At 42.3% G+C, this 26,476-nt stretch overlaps 1 protein-coding gene across 2 annotated transcripts in view; it reads left to right on the top strand.

Moving 5' to 3' along the window:
- HS1BP3 (HCLS1 binding protein 3) overlaps positions 1-25,215 on the top strand; it is a 54,640-nt gene extending 29,425 nt beyond the window's left edge. For both annotated transcript variants that reach the window (XM_067294344.1, XM_067294345.1), the window contains exons 5-7: positions 12,140-12,291; positions 12,787-12,922; positions 23,408-25,215. In XM_067294344.1, coding sequence (XP_067150445.1) covers positions 12,140-12,291; positions 12,787-12,922; positions 23,408-23,639 — 520 coding nt within the window. In that variant the 3' untranslated portion in view covers positions 23,640-25,215. The remainder of the gene's footprint in view (positions 1-12,139; positions 12,292-12,786; positions 12,923-23,407) is intronic.
- The last annotated feature ends 1,261 nt before the right edge of the window (positions 25,216-26,476 follow it).

Genomic DNA, 26,476 nt, shown 5'->3' with positions numbered 1-26,476 from the left:
CTTTTCTCTGTGCAGGCTGTGCTGAGTGTATGTCTGGCACTTCAGGATGCTCCGTGAGCATAAAACACCAGGGATATTTTGCAGCTTTTATCATTGTTCAATTTAACTGTTGGCCAGGGAATTGTGAGGCTGGGAGGACTGGGTCCCTTTCACCTCAACCTTACTCAGACCAGATGTATTTGCTGAACACTGCCAAATAAATCAGGGCAATTAAAGGGCTACTTAAAACAACTGTCCAGTTCTTGGAGGATGTTTCTACACAAACAAACTGAACAGGGCCAGGACAAGGCCCCAAGCACTGTCATCCATATAGTTAAATAAGTAACCTGGTTGCAGTGACTTGTTCCAGCCATCAGTCTTTTAGACAGTGATGGGCAAAGTTTGGGAGTTAGCCTGGGACCGGACAGACACAGCCAGCCTGTTTTGGAGCATAACACAAGTTCAGCTGTATGGGTGCGAGCCATGCCGTGTCAGCTGGCATCAGGGCTGGGGAAAGGTTTTGGCCTGGTTTATTTACTAGTATAGTCTATTGCTCTGAGGTCTGTTCTCTGAACCATGATTTTCTGTAATAACTGCTACTGACTTGGCACAATATACAAAGTGGTCAGAGTGGCTGGAATGGAAGATTTCCAAGACTCTTCTCTGGCTTTTTTTTTTTTTGCTTTTTGCCTATAATAGCTTCTTAGGCATTCTTGAAGGCATCATTAAACACACAACACAGCGTCTTGGCCTCAAAACCACCTTACAACATTATCTAGACCCATTTGCTAAAGATGTCTTGTTTTTCACCTCTATGATGGGTTATCTGCCATCTTAGGCTGCTCCTCTGTATAACAGTCTTGTCGTGGAAGCTCTTGTTCCAGAGTCATCCTTGTTTCTTGTCTTGGCTATGAGTGACAGAGCCATGGCCCTGCAGTTCCTGTAATATGATAAAAACAAATATGTTCTTAAGAGGCTCTTAAGGGCTAACCCTCCCTTCCTCCCTCAGGGGCTGTTACAGCAAACCCTCAACTCATTAGGGTTGTTTTTATTTGTTTTAGTGATGGTGCCAGGAGACAAGGGCAGTGCCACACCATTCAGGATGCTCAAACAGGAAGGAGAAGAGCGTGGTCCCGAATTGCTGGCCAGGATCTCTGGGGAATTAGTTTCAGTTCCCTGTTTTAAAGACTTCCTGTTTAGGCTTGTAGGCAAGTCACTTCTGTTTTTCAGGACCTAGTTTAGTTCCCTATCCGTGAAAGTGGGGTATTGGTATTCCCTGCCATGCAGGGGTGCAGTGAGAGTGAATTTGGAAGGGTTATGAGGCATTTGGGAACCATCTAAATACTGCAGTCTGTTGGCAACAAGCATCATTTTTGTTGCATTTTGGGGTGGTGGGAGATGTAACTAGGCCTGTCATATTCCTTGCTCTCCCTGAGGAACTTGCTCAGTGTGCCAGTCCTCTGCCAGCTGTTGGCAGCACAGCACTGTCGTTCAAGGGAGCGGAGGCATCGTTGTGCTGCTGTGCCCTACAAGACAGGCTGTGAGTGTTACTGATGAATGTCAAGATATCCTTAAACCCTTTGGACAAAGGGACAATATGGCTAAGGACACAGTCTCCTTTTCTTAATCACTAACCCTTCTGCTCTCCACTTATCTGTTCCCCTGGGAGGCGCTGGGACTCATGACCACTTGCAGGGGCCTTGCCCAAAAGGCAGCAAGGAGGAGACTGCATCAAGCTTGTCTCTGTAGGCAGTCCTCTGGCAGGATCTCATCAGGCTTTGCACCTTCCAAAACCACCACATGCCTTCCATCCATGCCCAAGGCATGTCACAAGCACCCTCCTTTTCAGGCTGTCACTTTGCTGGGCTCCAGCAGACCCCTCACATTCTTTCAAGCTCTCAACTGAAAATCAGATGCAGAATAATAATTCCAGGAACACTACATGGGGCCAGGGAAAACCTATTTAGTGTGGATATAGCCCTGCTCCAGCACTCTTTCATTCAGCAGCGTAGCCGTATGTGCTGCCTCCTGTTTCTGTGACACCTCTGCTATGGGATTTTGCCGGCCGTGAGAAGATGGGTAGCCTCCAAACCCTTCCCTTCCTTGGCGAGACCACAGGCAGGTAGCAGAGTCCTCACTCTGGGGGTCTAAGGAGGATGAGCGGAGACAGGAGCAAGGTCAGGAGTTGCAGATAGAGGCTGGGTGGGCAGTGCAGAGAGGCACAGAGAGTGGCACAAAGCAGCGGCATGAGTGATAAGAATCAGCACCTGGCATTTTGGCAGTGTTTGATGTGCTGCATGTTTACAGTCACAGTGATCCAGTGGTGTCATTTCTCTTTCCTACCCGCATGGCATGTCTCCTACATTGCACGGCACGGTCTGCTGCAGCGTTTCTCCTTGTGGACTGGGATCCTGAAACACCCGGTGTGTGCATTTTCTTGTGGCACGTGAATCTTCAGAACGTCTAATCCATGCAGCCCCAAGGGGAGCAGCCAGCGATAACAGACAGTAGCACGTCATCAGGTAGCGAAGTGGGAGTGCGGAGCAGGGTCTGTAATGAATCGGCTGGGTAGATCTTCAGACTCGGGTAAAGTAGTAGTTCTCTGGGGTATGAGGCAATAGTTGGAGGCCTGGCTGAGATCATCCATCTGCAGTCTCTGAACAGGGCTGTGGGAATACAAGTGTCGCTCTGGGTGAGCTGCACTTTGAAGGATTTTTGTCAACAGAAGGGGAAGCTATTTTGGTTATGATTTCAGAATGCCACCATGGTTGTTAAATAAAACTACCAGTTCGGATCTCATGTGTGAACCAGGACACTTCTAAAGACTACTTAATATTATTTTTGTCATGTGTTCATGAATTTCTTGTATTTATCAGATTTCTGCGATTTGGTTCTCTTCATTCAGCGCCTGCCCTCACTGAGCTCTCAGTGCTTCCGAAGCTGAACCCTTTCATTCCATGTAGCAGCCAGCTGCTGGGGATATTGAGCTCAGTGCCCAGCCCCTGAAATTACTTGTGTTGAAGAAGCTTGAGAGCTAAGAAGTCAGGCCAGTTAGTGATAAAATGTAAATAGGAATCCAATTGAAAAAAAAAAAAAAAAAGAACTATGTCAGCTATTTTTCTGCTTGCAGCAGAAAGAAGCTCCTTGGCAGCTGCCTCTGCAGAGCCTCGGCGTTTCACACAGGAGGGAGAGTTTTGTCTCTCCGGTGTTCCCTCCTGTGACTGTTCCTACAGTCTGAACTGCAGCAATGTCTGCAACATCAGAAGTAGAATTTGCTTCGTGCAATAGTCATATCCATGGCCTGGGGAATATTTCACCCAGAGCAATTTTAACTTCCGTCTGTAAAAATAAATACCTCGAGGCAGGAAAGTCACATTTTTATTTTTATGGGAGCATGTTTGATCTTGTGATCAGCAGGAGGAGACAGCAGCCAGAGCAGGGGGTGCTGTGCGCAACAGCAGTAGCATTTAGCTCTGACAATGTCTCACTGTGTCCTTCTCTATTTTACTTCCTATGGAGCCATCTCTGTTTTGTGGCGGTAGGTTTATTTTACCCATTTTGTGGCAGGCAGAACAGCAAAGAGGAAAAAGTGACCTCTGAACAGCGAGCTGTGGGGGAAGGACCCTGACTGAGGAAGATGATGGAAAAACAGGCTCAACTGTGTCTTCTTTCCTCAGGCTGTTCCATTAACCAGTCAAGACATGACACTTTTAAAGCAGTCTGTGTCTGAGCACAAATTCTGCTTGGCTACTGCAGGAATCTGCTCACCGCCCTGGTAACCAGCCCTTCTCTGGCTTTTAACAAGCTCTCTAGATGTAGTGTGACAGGTATGTCAGGCAGAATTTTAGATGATTTGTATTTTGCCAGAGGTTTTCCCGGACTGCGCAGGTACCAGGCAAAAAAGGAAGGGCGCTCTTGAGACAGTGTTTTCCACAGAGCCCCTAGAATTAGAGACCAGAGGCTTTTAGAAGCAAACATCCTTTGTTGTTATTTTATGTATTAGAGGCTTCTCTGTTCACAGGCAGCTAAAAACCAAAGCTGTGCTCACAGCCCTTGTTCTTATAGCCGTTCCGCTTTTGGATGCAGTGAGGAGGGAATTCATTTGAGACAGCAGCACCATGGGAATCGTCTCCTGCTGAGGAGCGCAACATGAGTCCAGGAGATGTCAGTGGCCAGTGATGACATTCTGACTGTGAGGAAATGAAGATTAGGTAGAGTGAAATTAAACCTTTGCAAAATAGTTGTAGAACAGTCGCAGGCTGCTCTTCCTTGGGAGGAAGCACCAAGCAGTTGCAGATCCTGTTGATTTGACTTAAGAGCTGTGAGTGTCCACCACTTCCGGAAATGCGACATCGGCTAATCACATGTTCAAATGTATTTATTAATCCAATGTTTTTCCAAAAATTACTCAAACATGTTTAACACGAAATGAAGTTATATGTTCACTGTGTGCGTTTGGCTTTTTTCACCATTTCACTGTTGAAAGAACCAGTCATTTCTCTCCAAAATGGTTGTTGTTTGCATTTGTCACTCATAAGTTCTAGTTGTAAGAATTCTTACTAACACATTTAAGATAATTGTTGCTCTAAGTGCATGCATTTGGAGACCTTTAAATGTCTCATCTGTCTTTTTCCAGAATGTTATGTCTATGGAAGTAAAATGGAAGAGTCTGAATATAAAGATGAATGGAAGATTTGTTAGCTGTGAGCCGGTACCTTAAGGGATGTCATACTGTAGAATGAACGGGTTCCGTATGGGGATTGGTAGATTTCCATTATGACCCCTGGTTATTGCTGACATTTTATACACTTCCATTAGTATAAATTTCTGATTTGTGAAGCCTTCTTTTTTGTGTTTGTTTCTTAGTCTTTTGAGCACGTGGCAGATACGTGTTCAGTAGATAGCTTTTTCACGCTATCTTTATTTTTGCTTGATTGACTGTTTGTAAAGCTGCTCAGACATTTTGTGAAGAATGTTTCATAAAGGGACAATGTTGGTAGGCTGATTTTGTTACAGTTGTCATATTTATATTCTTGTCATGTTCCATGTTTTATTGCTGAGTTATTCGGCATGAAGATGCCACTATACAGATATGCAACACAATCCTTGTCCAAGACGTCACTATCTTAGGAGCTACAGACCAATAGCAATCATTAATCAGTATAAGAGAATGGAATTTTTTTTTCTTGGGAGTGTAATTTTTATAGGGTCAAAACATAAAACTGGGGCTATTCCTGGAAGTAACTCCATTCACATGGCTAGTGACCTTGAAGGAAGTAGATCAAGGATTAACATCTGGTAGAATTAATATTAAGTCTCAACTGTTCTTCCTAATTCTTTCCTGATAAAGCTTCCTTTGCTCAGAAAAATTTTACATTTATTTAAGATTTAACATGTATTTTATTTTTTATCAAAAAGTAACTGTTAAAATCCATGTTTATTTTTGGTGGTCAGCAGTTATAGCTGGTTATCATTTCTGTTTAGGTGCAACCTCTTCTGTTTCTCTTCATTCTCTAACCTGCCTGTTGTTATTTCTGCTCAATTTCATCCTTTTTTCTTCCCCTCCCTTCTCCTTTTTTCCATTTTCCTATTGCAGCTTCCTGTTTCTCCTTCAGTGGCAGCTTGTGGTCTTTTTCAGAAGCATAATAACAATAATAACCTTTAGACTTAAAGGAGGAAAAAAAAAAAGAGTCCAGAATAGAGGTCAGCAGAGGAAAAGATGCATGATGCTGGAGCAGAAAAGAAGAGGGCTGAAGATGACCAAGAGATTTAACTGGTAGTCTGGGGAAGAAGGCAGTACTGCAGATCCTGGAGATCAAGCAAGGAAGTACCTGATATTGGCCAGAAATCTGGGGAAGCAGATTGAGGAGGGATGAGAAGGGGAAAGAGGATGATATGGGAGAGACAAGGACTAGGCACAAGGAGAAGAGAAGGTGCTGCAGAAGAGTGAAGCAAAGCAAAAATCAATGTTTCACTTCTCTTATCAATTTAAAATCCAGTCTTACCAAGCATAAAAATAAAGAAAGAGAGTAATTAGAGATGATATACACCAAGCCCAGATCTTACCATTATCGTTCCTGCCTTGTTGCTGTTTTACTAATCCATAGCCTGTACAGCAAGACATGAGATTCTCTCCTCCTGGTCCCACCACAGCAGCAGAGAAGAATGAAAAAGCGTTCTGGTTTCACCCCTCCTTGCCTGAGGTGTCTAAGGTGCCTAAGGTACAGATACGTCCAGTCTCCCTCTGCAGAGAAACAAATACAGTGAAATCCCTGTCAGCAGGAGACAGGCTATAGGAGTTTCCATTCTCCCAGTCCCATTTTTAAGAAAAAGGTGTACAGTTTCAGGTCTGTTATGTCAACCTTTGGGTAAGTTACCATTATTAACCAAACCTGTAGTCTTATAAATAGAAAAAGGCAGCATGGTTCTAGCAAGACTTTAGTAATGATCAGTCTCTTAATTATTTCCTGATTACATCTGTTATCTGCCTTTCTTTGACTTTACCCAGCATTAGGGCAATGCTCACCAGCCCATGGTTCTTTGTGTTGTACTTTTCTAACACTAGATTTATTTTTAGCTCTCTGGAAGGAAACTTCCCTGAAATTCTAAAATGTGTTGAACAGGTACATCCAGGATGCAGAAAGACACTTGGCCATTTTTTTCTGAAACTCATTAGTGCATGTTATATGGTTTTGTGTATTTGAAAACATGTATTATTAATGTGAGTATCAGGATAAGAACTATTTTGCTGCCATCAGAAACCCCAAAAGTGCCATTCTGCTTCTTTTGTAGGCAACCCCCAAAATACTTGGAAATATTTCTGGCTTTTTCACATCTTATCAGCAATTTTATTATGCCTGTCTTCTTCTGGATCAGTGTCTTTGCTGCGGTTTAACTTAGGCCTGATTATATTTTGAAACTTTTCTTCTTGCCCTTGAGTTGTTTCAGCAAATCTCACATTCTGGTTTAGTCTAGAAAATCGAAAATGATAAAGAATTTTCCTACATGATAATCTTCTTTGCAATCTACTGTGCAAGTCTTGTTCCCTTGCTGAGCATATTAATGTCTGTGCATTTTATTAGGTGTTTAAATGAAAGCTTTTCAGGAAATGTTCCTATATTATGATTATTGCTAATGAGCTGTATACTAAACAAAGGTTGTCAGTCTGTGGTCTTGTTGTCTGTTTTTAAATTACATTGAAGAAGAGTATCATCAGAAAGTTTAAGGTCAGTTTTTAAAACTGTTTAGCTTCTTTTAGGAATAAGAGGTACTCCTGAGTGCTGAGCCCTTTGGAAAAAAGTTTTTCCACTAAAGCAGGTCCTTAGGTGGGAAATGAACTCCTGAAAATCTGGTACTTCATGCTTTCTTTCCATCTGTTGTTCTGTTGAAACAACTAATCTGGAGGTTGCAGCAGCAGAAATTTTCCCTGCAATTTAATGTTCTTATTTTAAATGATTTCTAATAGATTTACTTCATCTCTTATGAGTTATCTTATTTTGGGGTATACCAGGTTCATCTAAAACACTGTAAGCTACTGTGACATCTACCATGGAAAAGCTGACTGTGTGAGGTAAGGTATCCCTGTGGCCAACACTTGTCTCTGGATGCTTAGCAGTCAGGCTGTGTTGAGCTGACTGGCTTAGATTTTTCTATTCTGCATCCCTTGCCCGAAGCAGATGAGAATGACCCCTTTTGTTCTGCCGGTTATTATCAGACAGCTTTGGAAAATGAACAATGTTGAATGAAAAGAAAGCAGCAGATGACATTTTGTTTTCTGCATGAGCTGGTGTATAGGATCCTTGTTTTTCAGAAATGGTTTTCAAGAATATGCGCTAATATTATTGCTATATTAGTAGTAGTTCTTTTGTTCAAGCCAGAACATAGAGGTGTTGTGAGAGTTGGGATGCCTGTTTATATTAGTGAGCTCTTTCCTTGTCAAACTTACAACATTCCTAAAAATATGCGTATGTATATTTTGAATAATTCTTTTCTGTATTAATAGAGCATTCTTTTCCTGGAGCGTTTCCTAGGAAAAAAAGAGATGGTCATATTTTTCGAATAATGAATGCTAAAATACTTGTCTGTCTGTGCTCTGAGATTGCACTTACTCTGAATAATTACATAAACAAAAGTGGATATTTATTACATGTCTTTTAACCCAGTTGTGAGTATGGTTTAGGGACTCCTGCCTTACTGAATATGATGAGTACTGTTACAGAGCCTGGGCTCTTTGCTTTAAGCTATGTGTCAGCATGTGTTAGATCTGGAGGTGCAGTGGTTCAAAACATAGCTATCACACATGCAGATCTGGAAATCTTGTCCTCTCACTTTGGAGTGTGTTAATCCTCCCCACTGCAGTTTTCTACAGCTGATCGAAAAGCTTTGCTGCGTTATTGATGTGCCAGTGAGCTATGGAGACTTCCATACAATTGACCTATATTGTGTCTGCAAGCAGTAACAGGAGAATTGTTTTGCAGAATGGGTTAGTTTTGAAAATGGTTGCTTCTGCATACAGGGTTTTATGGACGTTTTCACAGGTGATTGAGAGTCTTTTGGGAGCCAGGAATTTCTGCTGGATTTCCAAGTGAGTCAGCAGTCTGACTAGGCAAATTCATATTCCCTAATTTTTGGATATTTAGTTTTGATCCATGTCAGTTAGGGGGCTGGTCTTCATTTACAGTCACTGATGGCTCCTTTTGGAATGACTCAGAGCAGAAGACTGTAGTGTTATTGGAGTCATTCTCACAGTGCTTCCTGTATAGAAACCAGTAGATTCAACTGGGTAAATAGATAAGTTTCCAGAAATCTCTTCAGCTGAACAAAGGATACATCAGTTTTAGGGTTAGTATGTTTTTTTGGTAAGATTTTTAAAATTCACTAGAATGGTGCCTGAAAAGCCCACTTGTTTCAGGGCCACAGAAATAGCAATGACATAGGTCATCTTATGCCAGCTGGATGCAGGTAGTTTCAAGATGTCAGATGCCAACATTGTGAGTGTGATGTTAGGAGATCTACTGCATGAAGAAAGTACTAATGGCTTTATGACCAGCTCATTTCAAGCTAAGTCCCTGGTGCTACTGCAAGTGGTTGTCCTTCCCTTTTTTGTCCCCGCATGTGCCTTTTTGCTTTTCCTCTGTGCTGGATCTAGTACTTGTGGGACCTCCTGGCCAGCCAGATTGGTTCCTGGCTGATGAGAAGGTGGCAGGAACATACAGAGAGGATTTGAAGGGACAGACAGAGCTACCTCTTTCAACACAGTCTCAGTCCAACTGAAGCTGATTGTGAAACCGGGACCTCAGACAGACTCCGAAACTTCTTACACGCCCTTTCTCATCTCTTAACCTCTGCTTAGCAGTGCACAGCCTGAACCAGCACAGCTAAATACAGAACCGTGGGAATTCTGTTTCCCAGTTAGAGACTGACCTCAACAGAATCCCTCTATGGATATGCTGGAATTACTTGGCAGTTCAACTATGGCTTCCTTAGACGGTCAGTGAGGGGAAACGACTTGAAGGCAGAAAAACAACTTCTTCATGTTCCTACTGGTAGCAGTCAAACCCTGTGGGTTTGGCCCTATGCCCTGGAACTGCCAATGGAGTCCCCTGGCAAAACAGAAAGCAAATCAGTGTAAGTGGGCTGGTTTGATGGCTAGACTAAACAGAGGTTTATTACCAAGACCTTTCAGTTCAGTTCATTTTGTTTTACATAGTTTGTTACGACATTGTTTTTATGGTTCTCTTCCCTTTGCTTGATGTTTCCCACCATTGTGCTACTCTTCGCAGCAGATATTTTAGCTAATAATACTAATAGTAATAGCTAATAATGCTAATAGTAAACCCCTTGTTAACTTCACTGGGGCGGAGAGCTGTTGCTTGGAGATGTATTGGCTCATGAATAAGTTCCTGTGGTGTAACAAGCCCTTGTGCATCAGGAGAGCTGTTGTAACTCTCTGGATGGATAGGGATCTTGCTGAAGGCCTTGGACACTCTGTAGATGGGCAGTCCTTACCTACACGCTGATTCAGTTCTCCAAAGACTGCTAGTACATTGAAAGGCATGAATTCTGCAAATAAAGGTTGTTCTTTCCCCAGAAGATGTTATTTATTTGTGTCTACTAATTATGTTTTTTAATAAATTTGCCAACTCCATAAGACTCAGCCTTATTGTTCTTTTGTTCCTGTCTTTTAAATAATGGCTTTCATTTATTACCATTTGTTACCTATTCCTTCAATGTTTAGGCTCATTTCAGTGTTAGATTACTTACTGCAGTTAATAAAGCAATAATTTTGAGTTTGTGTTAGAAATCCTTGGTGAAAGCCGTCTAGTTTGTATGTATTGTTACTTTAGATTTTGTCAGTTTGTGGAAGAAGCCTCTTTTATAAATGCCTCAGTTTGAGGTCACTCCTCAGAGCTGACCATGCAAAACTAGCACAAACACAGAAGTCACTCCAGGCATATCCATAATGAGTAAAAACGCGAAAAAACAAAGCCTTGGAAGTTTCTCCTGTTTTAAGAAGGAAGTTGTTTGTATCATAAGTAGCTCAGCAAACTGGTCAGTGAAAACCACAGGTATCATTAGTGTACTGAATAGGGTATGTTTCCGAATAAGGCTGTATTTAAGTTTTGCATGAGGCTCTTAGGCCTCTGAAGTGCAGCATTTCCTGTTGCAAAGAGATGAAGTGTTGGTAGCAAGGTATTATCATCCAGAAGTTCTATTTTGTTGATAATAAACTTGTGAAAATGGAAGTAACAGGTCTCTATTCTCTGTGCACAGCTGTAATTGGAAGAGGTTCTTCAATGTATCTGGAATGTATGTGTAATCTTTTGACCTTAGTTTTTGATGACTACAGCATGTTAAGTGCTGATAATTGGGTTTGCCCTAGGCTGAAACCTGACCTGCTCTCTGCAAAGGAGAACTTCAGATCTTCTATTGTAAGAGGTGCTCAAAGAGGCTGCCTTAGTAATTGCCAAGCTGTGCCTGGTAAGAGTAAAAATCTCTAAAATCTGGAGATTTCTTAGGAAGCACATGCTGTGCTAAGGAATTATTTTCTTTCTATTTAGCTTTAATTGGACTTTTCATCCAAAAGCTTTTGTGCTGTGCTCTAAATTCTTATTTTTTTATGCCACTTTCTGCCTCATAACTCAAGCTACCCTACTGTGAAAGCTGCCTTGTAGCTTCATCTCATGGAACATGACTCTTAGTATGAGAACATGAGATGTGTTTTTCCCTCTGTTCTTGGAAGGAGATTAATCTCTCCTAGTTTAAGCCATCTGCAAATGACCTCTAATCCAAAGCAGTTTTTAGCCTCCTCCTCTAGTCAGCAGAGAGACATACAGAGAAATCTGCAGAGATTTATTGCATCCAGATATCAGTGTTCAAAATAGATGGAATTAATTGTCCTATGGAGATATCTGTCTCTTTCCATTGACTAGAAAAGTCTAAAAATTAACTTTGTTTCACTGTCAAACTTTTAGAAGGCTAAATTTAGAGCAAGTTAATCCTACTCTTGCTGCCAGAAAGTACTGACTTTTGTAAATTCTGCATGCAGTCTGTCCAACGTAGTATCTACCAGTCCCTGCTCACTTCACCTTAAAGGTGCTGTAGACTTCATACCATGTCTCCTTCGGAGCATATGAGGATGTTCTGATAAACTGACTAGCACCTTTATGCAGCAATCAAAAACTGCAGCAGTCACTGGCAAGGGAGTGAAACCGAAGAAACCTTTTAAAACCCATTCAAAGGGATCAGCGCAATGGTTCAGCCTGCACTTTGTTTTTCAAGCCATTCCTTTTCTGTCTGTCTATAACAGTGTTGCTGGAACGACTGTTCTTTCTTATTTTAAGCTTTCTGCGGGGGAGGAGTAAAACTGTTAAAAACAAATGTGATAGGTAGTTTTCACAGTATTGTTAGCACTGCTCCTCCAGTTCCCATTGGATTCCTTTATAGTTCTTAATACAAAATGTGAATACAGTTAGAGTACATCAGACCAAAAGTTCATCCAGCTCAATATCCTGCCAGTGACTGTAACAGATGCCTACGTACTTTTCTCTGATGCTTTCCCAGCATCCTTCTATTTTCAGTTTATGGGACTTTGTGAGCCATAAATCTTTCTTGTTAAATCCAGAATTGCAGCTGACTTTCTTATGTCTTATGTTTTTAGAACTAAAAAAACAAAGAAGGTATCTGCTTCACCAGCCAAGAAAGAGAAGCCCAAGTTAACCATTTTTGAAGAGGAAGTCGATCCAGAGGAAGGACTGTTTGGCCCAGAAAAAGATTTCTCATCACTTGGTCCCAGGAAGAAGATGAAAGAAAGTAAATCTGTTCTCCGTTCATATACACAGATTGTTTTTTCTAAAGCATTTGCATAACTGAGCTTTTAAAGTGTAATGGTACAGGTTGGATGATGACCTGGGAATATTAAGACTAATCTTTCACTGGGGCAGAATCATCTAGAGGGAATAAATATGACCTACAGTTTCCATAGCTGTTCACTATTGAAATTTTGGGCTTAGGTATTCTAGGTCTGTGGGAGCTGTCTATCCCACACTCACTCATGACACTTTAGCAAGAATAAAGTGACCTACTTTTGAGTGCAAGAAGGAAGCAGATTTACCAAGTCCTGAGAGTGCAGTGTATCGCTAATGTGTTTAATGGCACTTTGTGGACTGGAAGTTCTTGTGTAAAAATAATTTTCTGCATCACCTTTTTTTTTTCAGCCCCATCACCAGATTACCTAACTAGTGTTAATGCAGTTACTGTATCATGTAGCATTATTTGACTATAACTTCTTTTGGTTCCCCTTTCTAGATCTGAAATTATTTGAAGACCCAGACCTTGGTGGGGTGGTAAGACTGGGCGACTCACTACTGCTACCAGCTGCCATTGAGAGCAGGGAGTTTGTGCTGAGCAGGAGTCCTCAGGAGGACACTGAGGAACTGTTGAGGTACTCATCTCAAATCTGTCCTGTAGGATGAAGGTCCCTTGCGGAGGGTGTTGTTTAGATCTCAAAATTTGAGGGCAAAGCTTAAATATGGTTGAATGCTAACTGTGGATCAGTACTTATACTTAACAAAGAAAAAGTAATATCTGTGTCACGAAGCTTGGAAATCAAGCACATTAAAAGGGAAAAATAGTGGGACCCTTTGTGAAGGGTAGGGTACAGGATATTATCCTGTGACTCCAAATGAAGGATCTTGTAGGCCCAAGACATGCCATCCAGTCCCAGGTTTCTAACATGGCACTTCTGCTTTCTGCAAGCGATCCACAGGGGGGTAGAGACTGACCTCCGTTAGGAAAAGTGAGAAACTGAGGCAGGGGACTGAAAAAGTCCAGAAAGAAAGATGAATTCTATTTCAATGCTCTGACATCAGGGGCTTTTCTCTCTTGCCACTAGAGGAATGATTTTCTGCTGCTGGCTCACAGAAGTCCATGCCCACTTCCAGGAGGATTTCTGTGCACGTCTCCACAGTCATAAAGGACTTGCATTAAAATCTCCATCACTCTGCATTTAATCTTCAACACAATGAATGGGAGGGCTGGAGCTCACAGTTTCAGAAGAGAATAATATATTTGCTGTCAGACTTAACTTGCCCCCTTGTTAGTGTAGCTCTGGAACATATCATCACATAACATGTTTTATTCTCAATATCAGTCTCACAAGACTGCTTTACCTGCACTGCTAATCCTCATGAGATCAGACAGGGAGCCAGTACTCAGAGACCAGCATCACTAGGGAATCTGTGCTGCAGTGAAGAGTCAAACTTGCACCTTTTGGATCTCAGGCTGATGTTTGAAAGATGAGGCCAACCTGTTTTAAGTGCTGATTCTTGCCAGCCAGCTCCTGTTAGGATGTATGACTTCAACAACTGGTGCTAAACACGAGAGAATCTGTGTGTGGATTCCTCTCCTGAAGCAGGTAGTTTTGCAGCTATTGCTTTCTACCTGTGCAAAAGTGCTAACCTATCTGACTAGTAATACTTGATTTAATTTAAACAGATGTTAAATTGGATTAGGTGTCACCTCCCATTACAACTTGACAGCCCCCCTGATGTTTATAAAAGCCAATGGGGCGGGACATGACTTGATTTAGTGCTGTGGTACAGTGGTAGCAAACACGTATGTGCTTGCAATATTTTCACGTCCGCTTTCTCCTGTGCTAGCAATCTCAGCATAAAGTTCTTGACACAGATTGTTTATATGGCTAGAAAAGAAGTGCCTCTTTTAAAGGAGTCCTTGCATTATTATTCACCAGTGGAGAGAGCTTTTCCATCTGTCATGTTAATGTCCTTTGGATTATATGGTTGCCCTTCCTTCATTGCAGAGAAAGGTCTCTGAAGTCTGCTTTGAGAGCAACAGACCATGCCTTCCGGTCAGTTTGGGGTCATCAGTGTTAGCAGCACACCCAGATGGTAATGGAAAACCATGGGAAAAGATTCCACTTCTTTTAAATTACAATCATTTTCATTTGTTCTTGACTTATTCCAATGCTTTCAGCAGTTGGATATGAATACGTGTAACGAAGCAGAAAATCATGCCTGCAGTTCAATGGGAAAGTTGCTGTCGCAATCTAGAGCCAACTCATGGCTATGCCAGAGGTATGGGCAGATAGGTCAGGATCTGTCCACTTGCTTAGGTGCCTAAGACCCTCTGAAATCCCTGTGATAAACCTAGCCCACAGTGTTATCTGCACATCACTGAGAGCAGATAGACTGAGTCACAAGCAGACTGGGAGTACAGGAAAAACTGTTAAAGGGGAGGAAGGGAAGAGAGAGTTCTGCTTTAACCTAGTAGAATGCTTCTACTCGCCTGTAGGTACATTCATTGCAGTCATCTGAGATCCTGTAGCAGAACTGTCAGGTCTCATAAATATAAAGGCAGCCTTTGAATCAGCTCCCACCTTCCCTTGCCAGCAGGCTGGTATTGCATGTACTTGCATGGCAGTGCCAGTGTCTCTTTCCCAGTCAGTGACCCTTTGTGGTGAGAAGAGCATGAGTTGAGCCTTGCTATCTGTCTGGCACAGGGGCTTGAGCATATCCTGAGGCCTGAGAGTAAATCTAGTCTTTACAATGCAGATGTCGCAGTCCCTCTTGTCTCTTAAAGGGGACTGAAGAACTCTCTCCCCAGCTCTCAGATCAGTGTGAGAGCTCTGACAATCCACTCTTCAGTGGACTAGAGCTGGGTAGGCTACTAGAGAAGGCTAGCAAATGCCTTGGTCCCTGTTTTACCACACACAAAATTTGCCTGGAGATGTGTTGTTGAGACTTAAGACCAGCCCGAGCTATTATGTGCCAACAGGGCTGTGGTAGGTCCAGAAATCTTAGACATGTTCACTGTACATAGATGGATTAGGTGAATAATGCAGATGTGGTAACTCTTGACCTATGTAGTTAGTATACATCAGTGCTACTGCATGTACCACACAGTCTGCTCACATGCATGTGGCAGATCTGAGAAGTGTGTGACTTGCTGGAAACACTACTACACAGCATCTCCACAGATATTCTTTCTAGTGAATCATGAGCAGTGATAAAAGAGCACTGCATAAGACAGAGAAGGGTGGCACCTTCTCCATCCAAAGGGGAGATGGGAGCAAGGTGATGGTCAGAGCAGAATGCAGGAGCAACCAAATCCTTTGTGATCTTTGTGGTAAGCAAGCAGTTGTAGCAGCAGTAGCACCACAGCACTGTTAGCACAGCAGTGAATCTCCTGCAGTGACTTGTAACTCTTGAGGAAGAGACTGTTACGGAGACAAATGAGTCTGCAAAATGTGCGTGGGCTTTGCATGTCACAACATGAGGGAGAAGAGAATATGATAAATGCTCTCATTGCAAACTGTGAAGACTATGCTCTCTCTGGATACCTGCTCAAATGAAATGAGAATTACTATTTTAATACACTTCACATTAGCAAGTGTTGAACTTTGAGAAGGACCAAATGCTTTATCAGAGTAACACAATGTTTCTTTTTATGTCAAAACACCCATGTCCACTCAAACAAGTATCTTTCCTCTGCCAGTCCACTGACCAGCCTCTTACTGGTTCCTAATTTCTTGGCCTATGGCCAAAATCTAGTGGTGGTAATGAAGAAACTGGGTGAGCACCTCGTTCTGACCTCTGGCATTGTAGCTCCAGACACTCTTTCCTACCCTTTGGTCTGCCAAAATACTTCAGTGAGGTGCCTGTAGAGGACAGTACCTGCATGTCCCTACAGAATGTGTGGAAAACAGACATATTGCTGTGGTGGGAGCCAGCCAGGTCAAGTCCCCTCATGTTGCCTTCAGGAAAAAGGAGCATCTCCCTTCGATGGGATGTGCTCTGAGAACAAGAGTGATAAGTAGATTAGTCTTTTGGCTAATCTTTTCACCATAGGGATACCAAGGAGGAACCCAGGTTTCTCCTAGAAATCCTGGGTCCCATTGCGTTCCACTCTTCAGAGGTGCAAGGTGGCTCACTGAAGTGAAATTGAAAAAGGTAACTGATCAACCCTTTCCCAGAGGTTAAGAGAGTAAGCCTAGTCATTTTCCTGTGTGGTGCCACACCTGCAGTGGTTCATTCTGGACCCATTCAGCATTTTACCTCCACTCTTGTTACTCCTCCTTGGCTCTGAGTTCCATTTTAGGCTAATGATAGAAGTCAAACACCGCTGAAATCAGTGCCCTGCAAACTCTCCTGTCGTGGACTCTCATGTCATCTTACTTCCTTGTCTCCATTCACCCAGTGGCCGCAAATTTGTAAATTAAGTTTTCATGCAGCTGGACTGCAGTCAACCTCTTCTGCCTCATTAATCTAAATTGAGCCTGCATGGTGTGATGGATCAGGTTTTTGTGGAAAACCAGTGCTAGAATTGATCCTGTGAATGTCGCAGCAGGTCTGTGGGCCCACAGAATTACAGAAATTACCACACATCCTAGGCTGAAATAATTACCGCGGTTGTGTGAACAGCCTTTCAGGAGAGATTTAATTAGTTTCACCTTTGATAATGAATAGGGAGTTGAGATAGAAGGAAGCAGCTGGCAGCATAAGATTTGTCTTTTTCCAGTGTTGAGAAGAGTGTCAGCAGCAGAGTCTCAGTTGTGCTGCGCTATGATGATAGACCTGGTATTTTCTTACTAAGGCTTACTCTGATCTAAGGCTGCTCTCCTTGAAAAGGACAGTCCAGCTTTTACCTCTCTGCAGCTGCCTCCTGTGCTTCATCCCCTTAACAGATGAATGTTACCTGTATTTACAAGCTGATATGTATTTACAGCTGCAAGCTGTGTCATCAGTGATGCCAGTGATGACCCTTTCAGCAGCACTATGTTATTAGAGAGGCTGAAGCTGTTTGTGAAGCTGCATCCTAACAGTGGCCATTTGTAAGCACTGTTCAGTCCATACAGCTTCCTGAGGGGTTTGCTAGCTTCAGGTTTGCCAAGGGACCGTTGCTACCCTTGAAGTGGAGAAAGTTTGTGTGTTCTTCATTCAGCAGCTGCTGAATTCAGAAAACAACACTTCTGTTTTCAGACTAGTCAGAGTCGTATGGGACAGCACCTCCAGCGCTACATGCTGGGAAGTGCTTTCTCACTGTACTGAGGGCACCAGAGCAGCACCAAGAGTAGGGGAGGAGAAACTCCAGAGGGTTGTTTGGATGATGGGCAGGTGGACTGCAGAGAAGGTTGGAAAAACTAAGTCAGGAATTTCCTGACCACTCCCGGGCAGTTTCTCTAGCATGTTGTGACCTGACTGTGGGGAAGGAGCCTTGATTTGGCTGCAGTAACTTTCAGTAAATGAGTAGCTATTCTTCCTCTGTTTACCTGGGGGGCTTTTTGTTTGTATGTTTTTGTTTTGCTGCCCAAGAGGACTTTCTGTGCTGTTCTTCAAGCATTTATTTTGCTCATTTGATTTTTCCTGTGATGTATAGGGATGCTATTACAAACACCTGAAGAGCTACAAAGTAAACTTGGCCAAGGCTTTTGCTAGGAAGATGGAAAACACAAATTCTTTCCGTGGTCTTAGGAACACGTGTGGGTTGTATGGAATAATGCAGGGAGGTTGCCTAGAGTCCTGGTCTCTCCTGGTCTAGCAAGGGATCCTTTTGCTAGGCTTGAGCATTACCAGATTTCAGCCTTCTTGCCCCAGTTTCTGGCATTTTGGACAGCCCATACTCCATCTTCTGCCTGCTCCCCCCTGCTCCAACTATACCACTGCCTGTTGACTAGGGAACTCTGTGTAGAAGTAGGAGACAGAGGTTTGAACGTACTCAGACTGGGGAAGTGCTCCAGCCAGAAGGCTGTTACCCTCAGAGAGCTTCTTGTGGGCATATGCACCTAGGACTCATCCATACTGATGAACCTGCTCTCTGGCCCTCAGGCTAAACAGCACCATCAGGCTGCATCCATGCTGTTAAACTCTCTTTGGCTCCAGAGCAAGGTGACTGTACCCAGCTGCCTGCTGGGAATAGTCCCTGTCCCATACAAGCGCCTGAATTGTGCCTTGGAGTTTTTTGGCAAAGGGCTAGTCTGACCCAGACCAAAACTGTGCCGGGGCTCTTTAACAGTTTAACAGTACAGACTCTCATCTTTCAGTGTCCAGACATATTTCCTGGCACTGTCTAACATACTAATATGAATTCATCCATAATGGGTTGTAGGGGAAATCAGGGGCAGCAGAGGAGATGCCTCCCACACAGCCCCCTGTGCTTTGTGCTCCCATACAAGCTCCAGCCTGTGTAATTTCCATAGATCCTTGTTAGATATCTAGCTGTCTCTTGTTGACCATTCCAGAAGTAATGGCCAACAGATACTTTGAAGCTTGCTATGCATTTTTAGGCACAAGACTTTTCCCAAGTCATATATGTGATATTACAGCTGTACCCAGCACTTTGCTAAGGTGTCTCTTGCTCTTGGATTCAATACTAGATGAAATAAATGCACTGATAATAAGATAGGGAAAGATAAAAGTCTATTCTACAAGAGCTGGAATGAGTTGCAAAACCTTGCTTCACGCACAATCCTTTTGAATACTTTAATGAATTATGGGTCCCCAGCAAGTAGAGGAAGTGACTGTCTTCATTGTGCTAGGTGCTGTACACACACATAGTTGTTCCTGTCCCAAAGACCTTGTCCAGGTAGACAGGACAGAAGTCAGAGGAGTGACATCTAAAATTTGATATTCTGATGGCTGCTGAGTCTTTTTCTCTGAATAATAAACCTTTCACTCTCTTGAAGTCCATATCCTGGCTGTCGTATCATAGGGCTTTGTGACAGGCTTTCTTTCATAGTAAATAGGTTTTTTGGTTGCTTTCTACGTCTGGAAACAATGAGATTTTCCACCAATATTGAGAGTCCGTGAATCAGCACATTAGTATGGCAGGAATTTTAAGCAACGTGGTGCTGCTTTTCCATTTCAGAAAAAGAAAGAGACTAATTAGAGAATAATTAATTACATGGATTCTGTGCCTGATTGTCTTTAACAAGATGGAGGATGGGGAAGGGAAGGTTCTTCCTTTAATCTCCTTGTTATTTCAGAATAGTTGCTAGATTTTTTTTCCCCTCCTCCTGGCCTAGAGTTAAAAATGGTGGTAGTTATGCACTGTAACAATTCTTTTGCTTCTCAAGAAATAGAAGTCCTTGTTTCCATCTCTGCCTGAGGTGTTTTGCATTTTACCTCTTCAGTTTCCCAAAGACAATTGTGTCTCACATAATCAAACATCAGTGGATCAAACAGCCTTACACCGCAGCAGGAAAAGCAGGTTTTGAGACAAAGACCACGTTATCTGCTGTGTTCTCTGTAAAAGACCTTTCTCTATCCAGCGTCTTTCAAAAATCTAGGACAAAAAAAGGAGCTTTAAATGATCAGTTTCCAGACTTTGAAAAATCAGATCTTCTGTAGAATATTTGTCCTGAATACCCACTGCCAACAAAAAGCAACTACTGGACTGCATCTTTTTTATGACTGTGCTGAGAGTTCTTGTTGCTGGGATTAGCACAGAAATTAATGCAGAACTGGGCAAGTATAGAGAATTCGGGAAGTTGCAGTGTCTGATCAGCTGCCCTCCTCAAGCACTGCACCTAGTTCAAAATCATGCTTCTTTCATACGATCTGTGTGTGTACATATGCCTTGTTCATCTGGTGATTGTTTTTTGTTTTTTATGACCAGAACTCTACTAAATGGCCACTGACTCATCCAGTATTTGTTTATGCCAAGTAGGGAGCCATCAGATCAGCTAAAGAAAGCTAGGCTTCAGAAATACCAGCCCTAACATGTTTTGTTTATTACACAGCAAAGAGAATAAAGAACATGTCCTGACAATGTGATCACAGGTGTGATATCTCTGATTTGGAACTCACAGTTTGCAGCAAACAAAAATACCAAGTTAATTTCTTGTCCGTAGACGAGGTATTCAGAAAGAAGGAACACACTGACAATGTGTTAGGTGGGATATGACACCCACAGGAAATCGTGGAACCAGAAGACATCAGAAATCTTATTATCTAAATAAAAGAAAATATGGTCTCCAGAGTTACTTGGGGGGATGAAATTTAAGATAACAGCGGGAGCTGTCTGCCGGAACACAAAGTCCACAGCGTAGAGTTCAAGGTGCAGAGTTCTGGGACATTGTCCCTGCTCTGTCCATCAGTTGGACTGTTTAGGTATTTCCTACTTTCAGATGTTGGTGTTCAGGCACTTGGTTTTAAAAGATTAGTCTTGGTTAGAACTGACTCTTTTTACATTCCTCATGGAAAGATCTGACTTCAAGCATGGCTTTACCTTAAAGTGTTCTGACCCCCTGTATTGCAGACAATTCAGGTTGATCCTTGGCTGTTCACTTTATGGTCAATTCGGGGTGAGTGTAGTTTGTCTCAGCCCGGGCAGTGCAGTCATAAATTCTTCATGTATTTTAATAAGGGCAAACATAAAAAGAAAACCCTGAAATCATGGAAACCCCTGAAATCATGCAGTTTCTCTTAATAGTAATGGGGTCCTTAACTGAGGAGCCTGGAGCTTTTCAAGCACCTGCTGTTTTAACTTTGATAGAATATACACCAGGGATAGGGTAACAAAGTGTCTCAGAAAACATTGATTCTTCTCTTCTCTTGTTGATCATGTCCACCGTGGTCCTGACCTGTTAACCCAATCAGCTGCTTCCCGAACTATGGAATGGCTAAACTTTGCTTTAACTGTCTGCCTTACTTGAGCTGTCTGTAGAAGGCTCCTCCAACTGCTCTGCCGTGTGGTCTCTCTCCTAAGGGTACCAGTAAACAAAGAGAGGAGGGGAGAAATCAGTCCCTTTTATTCAACAGAAGCTATTCCAGTGACTTCATTGAGATTTGGATGAGCTGCAAAGATGGCCTCATTGGCTGGCACAAAATAAGTTGATGTATTGATGAGGAAGATACGAATTACGAAAGGCAAATGAGAGGAAGGATCAAAAAATACCTGACGTAAATGAGATGAGACTCACTCATGCTCCAAGGACTGCCTACCCATGGGGCTTATAGAAGCACAGACTAGAAAAGCACCTTCCTTAGACCTTCCTCAGACCTTCCCGCATACTTTTCTGTTCCAGTGAGTCGAGTTGCTGGAGAGCTGCTCCGCCAAGTCTCTTTCAGTCACCAGGGGCTGAAATGAGGAGGAGCTTCAGCCATAAACAGCCATTGTCTGTTCCCTGAGTTGTGTCTCCACTTGGTCCTTGCCATTTGCCACGAGATGGTTGCTGCTGCTCTGACTGACAGAGGACATCCAACTCCTCTGCCTGGGTGGAGGAACTTGTGAGGACAGAGGGAGAGGGTGAGCTGCATGTGTGCAGCCAACTGCTTTCTTGTTTAAGAATCACTTGACCAGATTGTCTTATTGTTCCAAGTCCTCTAGAAATGAATTAAGTAAAACTATTAGAAGGGATATTTAGCACAGAAGGTAATTCCAGTCCCCTTGGAATAGCTACTGCACCTTAATTTCATCTCCTAGTTCATTAGTAGCTTTTCTGCCAGGCTACCCTTTGGCTAAAGCAAAGGGAGTTTTACTGCTGACACTGTTACAGCCTAATGTGCTAAATCCAAGCATTCAGCCCTTCTCAGATCAGCTGATACTGAAGTTTATTAAAAACAGTTCTTAGGTCAGTGCTTGTAAACAATTATACAGTTAAATCACCTCAGTGCTTAAGACACCACAGTTGTAGAGCAAGTGGATCCCACCAGAGCTAAGGTCTGGCAAGGAGATAACCCACAGTTATGAAACTGCTGTTCTCCTTGATCTTTGGTTCCTGGTCCCCCATGTAAAAGATTTTGTTCACACTTCTTATGCTTAAACTTTCTTAATTTTTGTATGCTACAATTAGGGGCATGACTCTTGCAAGTCATGTATTTTGTAAGTGTATGTGAGGTATGCATTTTATCAGTTTCTCAACTTTTGAAGGTGGTCATTACATGGCTGATTATCTGCGTGTGTTGCTCTATGGGTTTTGACTACTTAACAAGGATTGATCAACCAAGCCTTTGGCAAGTTAATGGTGTTTACTCCTTATGGTATTTTGTTTGACCACTATGCTCAGAGGACTGAAACAAAAGGCTGTTTTGGTTTAGAACAAAAATTACTGTGGCCTATAAACACTTCTCCAGCTATGCTAATTTTTACTCTGCTATCTCTGCCTTATCTTCAAGAGATGTGATGTGTCACAACCTTCATTCCCTTTCCTTCACATACTCACTTCCCAAAGGCAGCCGCCTCTTGGAGTCACTAGGCAATCTGCTAGAAGGGCACTGCCAAAATCTGTAACAGCTCCAATGGGAGCAGAGTGGGGCACACACAGCATGCTGTGTCTCATGACAAGGTCAGACAATCCAGGCAAAAAACATCCTTTACTTTTTTGGATCTTTTGGGTTATTTCACTAGGAAGTAGGGAAAAAAAAGTCGCCAAAAAAAGAGTTGTTGAATATGCTCACAGATTACAAAGCACCTTCAGTTTCTTGAAGCAAGTGTGAACATATTATTTCTAAAGCCATGACATTTTCCAGTTTCTTATAATTGAGCATGTCTGCTATGGGAGGGGAAGCAGAGGTGAGTGTGAAAAGTTTTGACCATTCCATGAAAATTTCTGGGTTCTTGGAAAAACAAAGCATCCTGTCACAAATCAAAAGCAATTTTTTCCCAAACTAAAATCAAGGTCTTTTTATTTTGATAATTGCAAATTGTTCTTAGTTTAGACATTTGAAAACATGCTGTAAAATACATTCACTTAGATGGTGAATTGAAAAATACCATAAAAAAGCAGTTCTTATTTTGGTAACATTGAAACTTTTTTGGAAAACTCTTCCTAAAAGAAATTCATTGAAGTTGATCCTTTTCTGCAGAAAGTTCTTTTTGCTGAATTGCGTGTTCTTGCAAAATGAAAAGCAATGCAGAAATTCCCAAGCAGCATCACTGAGGAGTTACTGGTGTTTTCCTTTCATTTCAGAGTTGAAGATGATTTAGAGAAACTCTTGAAAGTAACCTCCAAACCAAAACCTAAGGTACCGTCAAAACCGCCATTACCTCGGAAGCCAGTAGTTGCTCCCAGGAACAACACCAATTCATCTCAACTGGCAAAGCCAAAGGAAGACAAAATTCAGACAATGAATGAAGTGGACATTCTCCAGTATATCCAGGAAAATGAATCTATCGACAATGAAGATACAAGTCTCTTCTGAGCATACATATTTTTAAAATGTAGCGATGCCTTCTTGATCCAAACTCCCATTGAGCTCAAGTGATGGTAGCAATAATTGGCCAGATCACTTTACTGTCACAGTGTCCATTTATGTATCATGATTCAGAGACCAGCAAGTTTGACTTCCACAAGAATGACCTGATGCTTTCAAAACAGTGCAGCTGTGGTGTAACATTGCCTTAGATTTTCAGGGCTTTACAGGGGATGTGGACAAGGACATGGCACTGTCGAGTCTAGTCTAGTCTAGTACAGTCACATGGCAAATCATTTTAGTATCAACAGCACAGTTTTGGACAGTTTAGTCCTAACTGAAAATGGCAAGCCTGCAGCACACGTGGCAAGTATGGATAGTGTCCAACAAATGGTCTGAAGCAGGACAGAATGCTGTTTCTGCTATTTTACACAATATATTTCAGCTCACTGGAAAGGTTATATTCATTTTCTCTTATGCATTATCATAGCAACCCTTTCCTCCCTGACTGGTGTTTCAGTAATTTATAACCCATAACTGTTAAGTATAGGTAACAGTTCCTTTGTAGTTCAGAGAAATACTGAAATCCCACATAAGCTTGACTGTTCTGCTGACTTTGTAGTTGCACAACTGCCAACTTGTAGGAGAGGTAGCAGGACTGCAAACACTAGGCGCTATGCATCTGTAGCTTTTGGGGAAAATAGCATATGGCTGAAGATGGCTAAAAGTGCAGCTCCAGACATACATGGAGATTGCTGTGAGTAGGAGATTTGGATGTTGGAGGACTCTTGTACTCAAGATTCACAAAGGCTAACTTTTGCCAGGCAAGTTTTCCTGGACTTCTTCTATAGTCAGTGGAGAGAAAGAGAGTCCTCCAGAAGGTGATTCAGTGCAGACATCCTAATTGAGGAACTCTGAATTGCTCTCTGGAGTCTCTCTCTCTCTCTCTCTCTCTCTCACTCCCTACCTTCTCTAATTTAAAGAAGGAACCATGGTGATTAATTCCACTAAGCCAAAATGAGTCTTTTGATAAAAAAACAGTCTCTTCATTACTGTGGTAATCCTTATAACAAGGCAGGAACAACTTCGGGATTAGCCAGAGGGAAAAAAGAAAAAGGAAGGAAAACTGGAGAAATTTTAATATGCAGGAAAAGTAAGAAACATATGGTAGAACAGGCATCTTGAACTATTCGTCTTCTTCCAGGACTCAGACTCACTGGCTCAACGTGCTGAATTTATATGTGATGTGGGTTGATAACTGCTGTTATATAGAAAGAGACTCCTGAACTCCTGCCACCTGTGATCTATACAAGTGTGGAGAAAAGCTCCCCAGAGGGAAAATACTAATATATATATGCCATATCACTATCCCTAAATCTGCCTTTTTAATATAGAACAGAATGAATAGAAAGCCTTATATATAAGTCTATATTTTTAATAATGAAATTATCTCTCAGTATTTTTGCTTTAAGCCAATGAAAAATATGATAAAGTTATTTTGGGTTGGTGGGACAAGTAAAATAAAACCATTGGCTCTGCTTTATGTAAAGTAGGTTTCAGTATAATAAAACATTTTGCTAACCTGCAGGTATTGTTGTTGTTGTTGCTTTCTAGGTTGTACAGTAGCAGCAGATTGGAGTTAAAGGATGGATCCCATTTAAGACATGAGGAGCATTACATGGTGTTAAAGCGCAAGCTCGGCTAAAACCCTGTGTAAATATGTATTGCACCAGGAACGTGGCTGAGGTCATATTCCCTTTGAGAGCAGCCAGAGGTAAAGCTATATATGGGCAAAGGTGGTACCTGACTTGCTCTCTGTTCTCGGCACGTCCTGGTGCAGTTAGAAGGTTTGTTTATATCCATTCTGCGAAAGGGGAGCAAAGGTACTGAAGGGAAAATAAATGACTGGTCAGAGACCACACAGAGAACAGCAGACAAGGGAGTCAAATTCAGGACAACTTTCCTGTTGCACTACCTGTTGTCATGAACAGCCACAGTATATTTGGAATCTTGATCTCCCCTTTCTTCAGCACTGCTTGGGAGACTGTGTTTTGGTATTTTTGGCCTGCAGCCCAGCACATGGCCTGAGCACTACTAAAACTACCACTCAATGGGTCAACTTGAATTTAATGATTAGTAGGCTGACTGCAGATCTTCACCTTTAAACAGCAAGGGAAAATGATTAAAGTTCCTTGGAATAAATTAGAGAAGTAATAGGACAGAGCTGGAAGGGACCTGGGAAGACCTGTTTGTCCACGGTCCTGCCCTAAGCAGGAACACCTAGTCCATGTCTCGCTGGTGGCAGCTGTCCAGGATGAGGTGTTATTGGTGTGAGCTGGAAGAGTTGGCTGGCGCCAGAGGACTACGCGGTGGCTGAATGCAGTTAGGCTGGAGCAATGCCTGAATATGGAAACTGAATTCATTTTGCAGTGGCTGTAATTATGCCTGCGTTATTTCTCATTGATGTTTTTCTAAGCTGTCCTTAGAAGTTTGGCAGGCTGGGGTGCAGTGCTGCGAATGTCACAACCTCTCTGGGTTTGCTATTACAGTACTTTGCTATCCTGATTATTAGAAATGTTTTTCTAATGTCTGACGTGATTGTTCCGTACTGCAACTTAAGCTCATTACTTCTTGTCCTCACAACCATACACTGAGAACAAAGTTTCCCCTTCCTCTTCACATTAGACTGAGAGCTCTGAGGATCCTTGATATGTTCCTTTCAATCTTTTTCTAGACCAAACAACTCCCTGCAGTGAGACAGGCAGCAAGACAGGTCAGGACATCACTGGGGTATCAGCTTCTCATAGGTTGGTGTCTCCTAGCTGGTTGTTGTCACCTTACATTGG

Source organism: Apteryx mantelli, chromosome 3, assembly GCF_036417845.1.
Source record: "Apteryx mantelli isolate bAptMan1 chromosome 3, bAptMan1.hap1, whole genome shotgun sequence".
NCBI lineage: Eukaryota > Metazoa > Chordata > Aves > Apterygiformes > Apterygidae > Apteryx > Apteryx mantelli.
The sequence above is the reverse complement of the archived record's forward strand: the minus strand, read 5'-3'. Positions and strand labels throughout refer to the sequence as shown.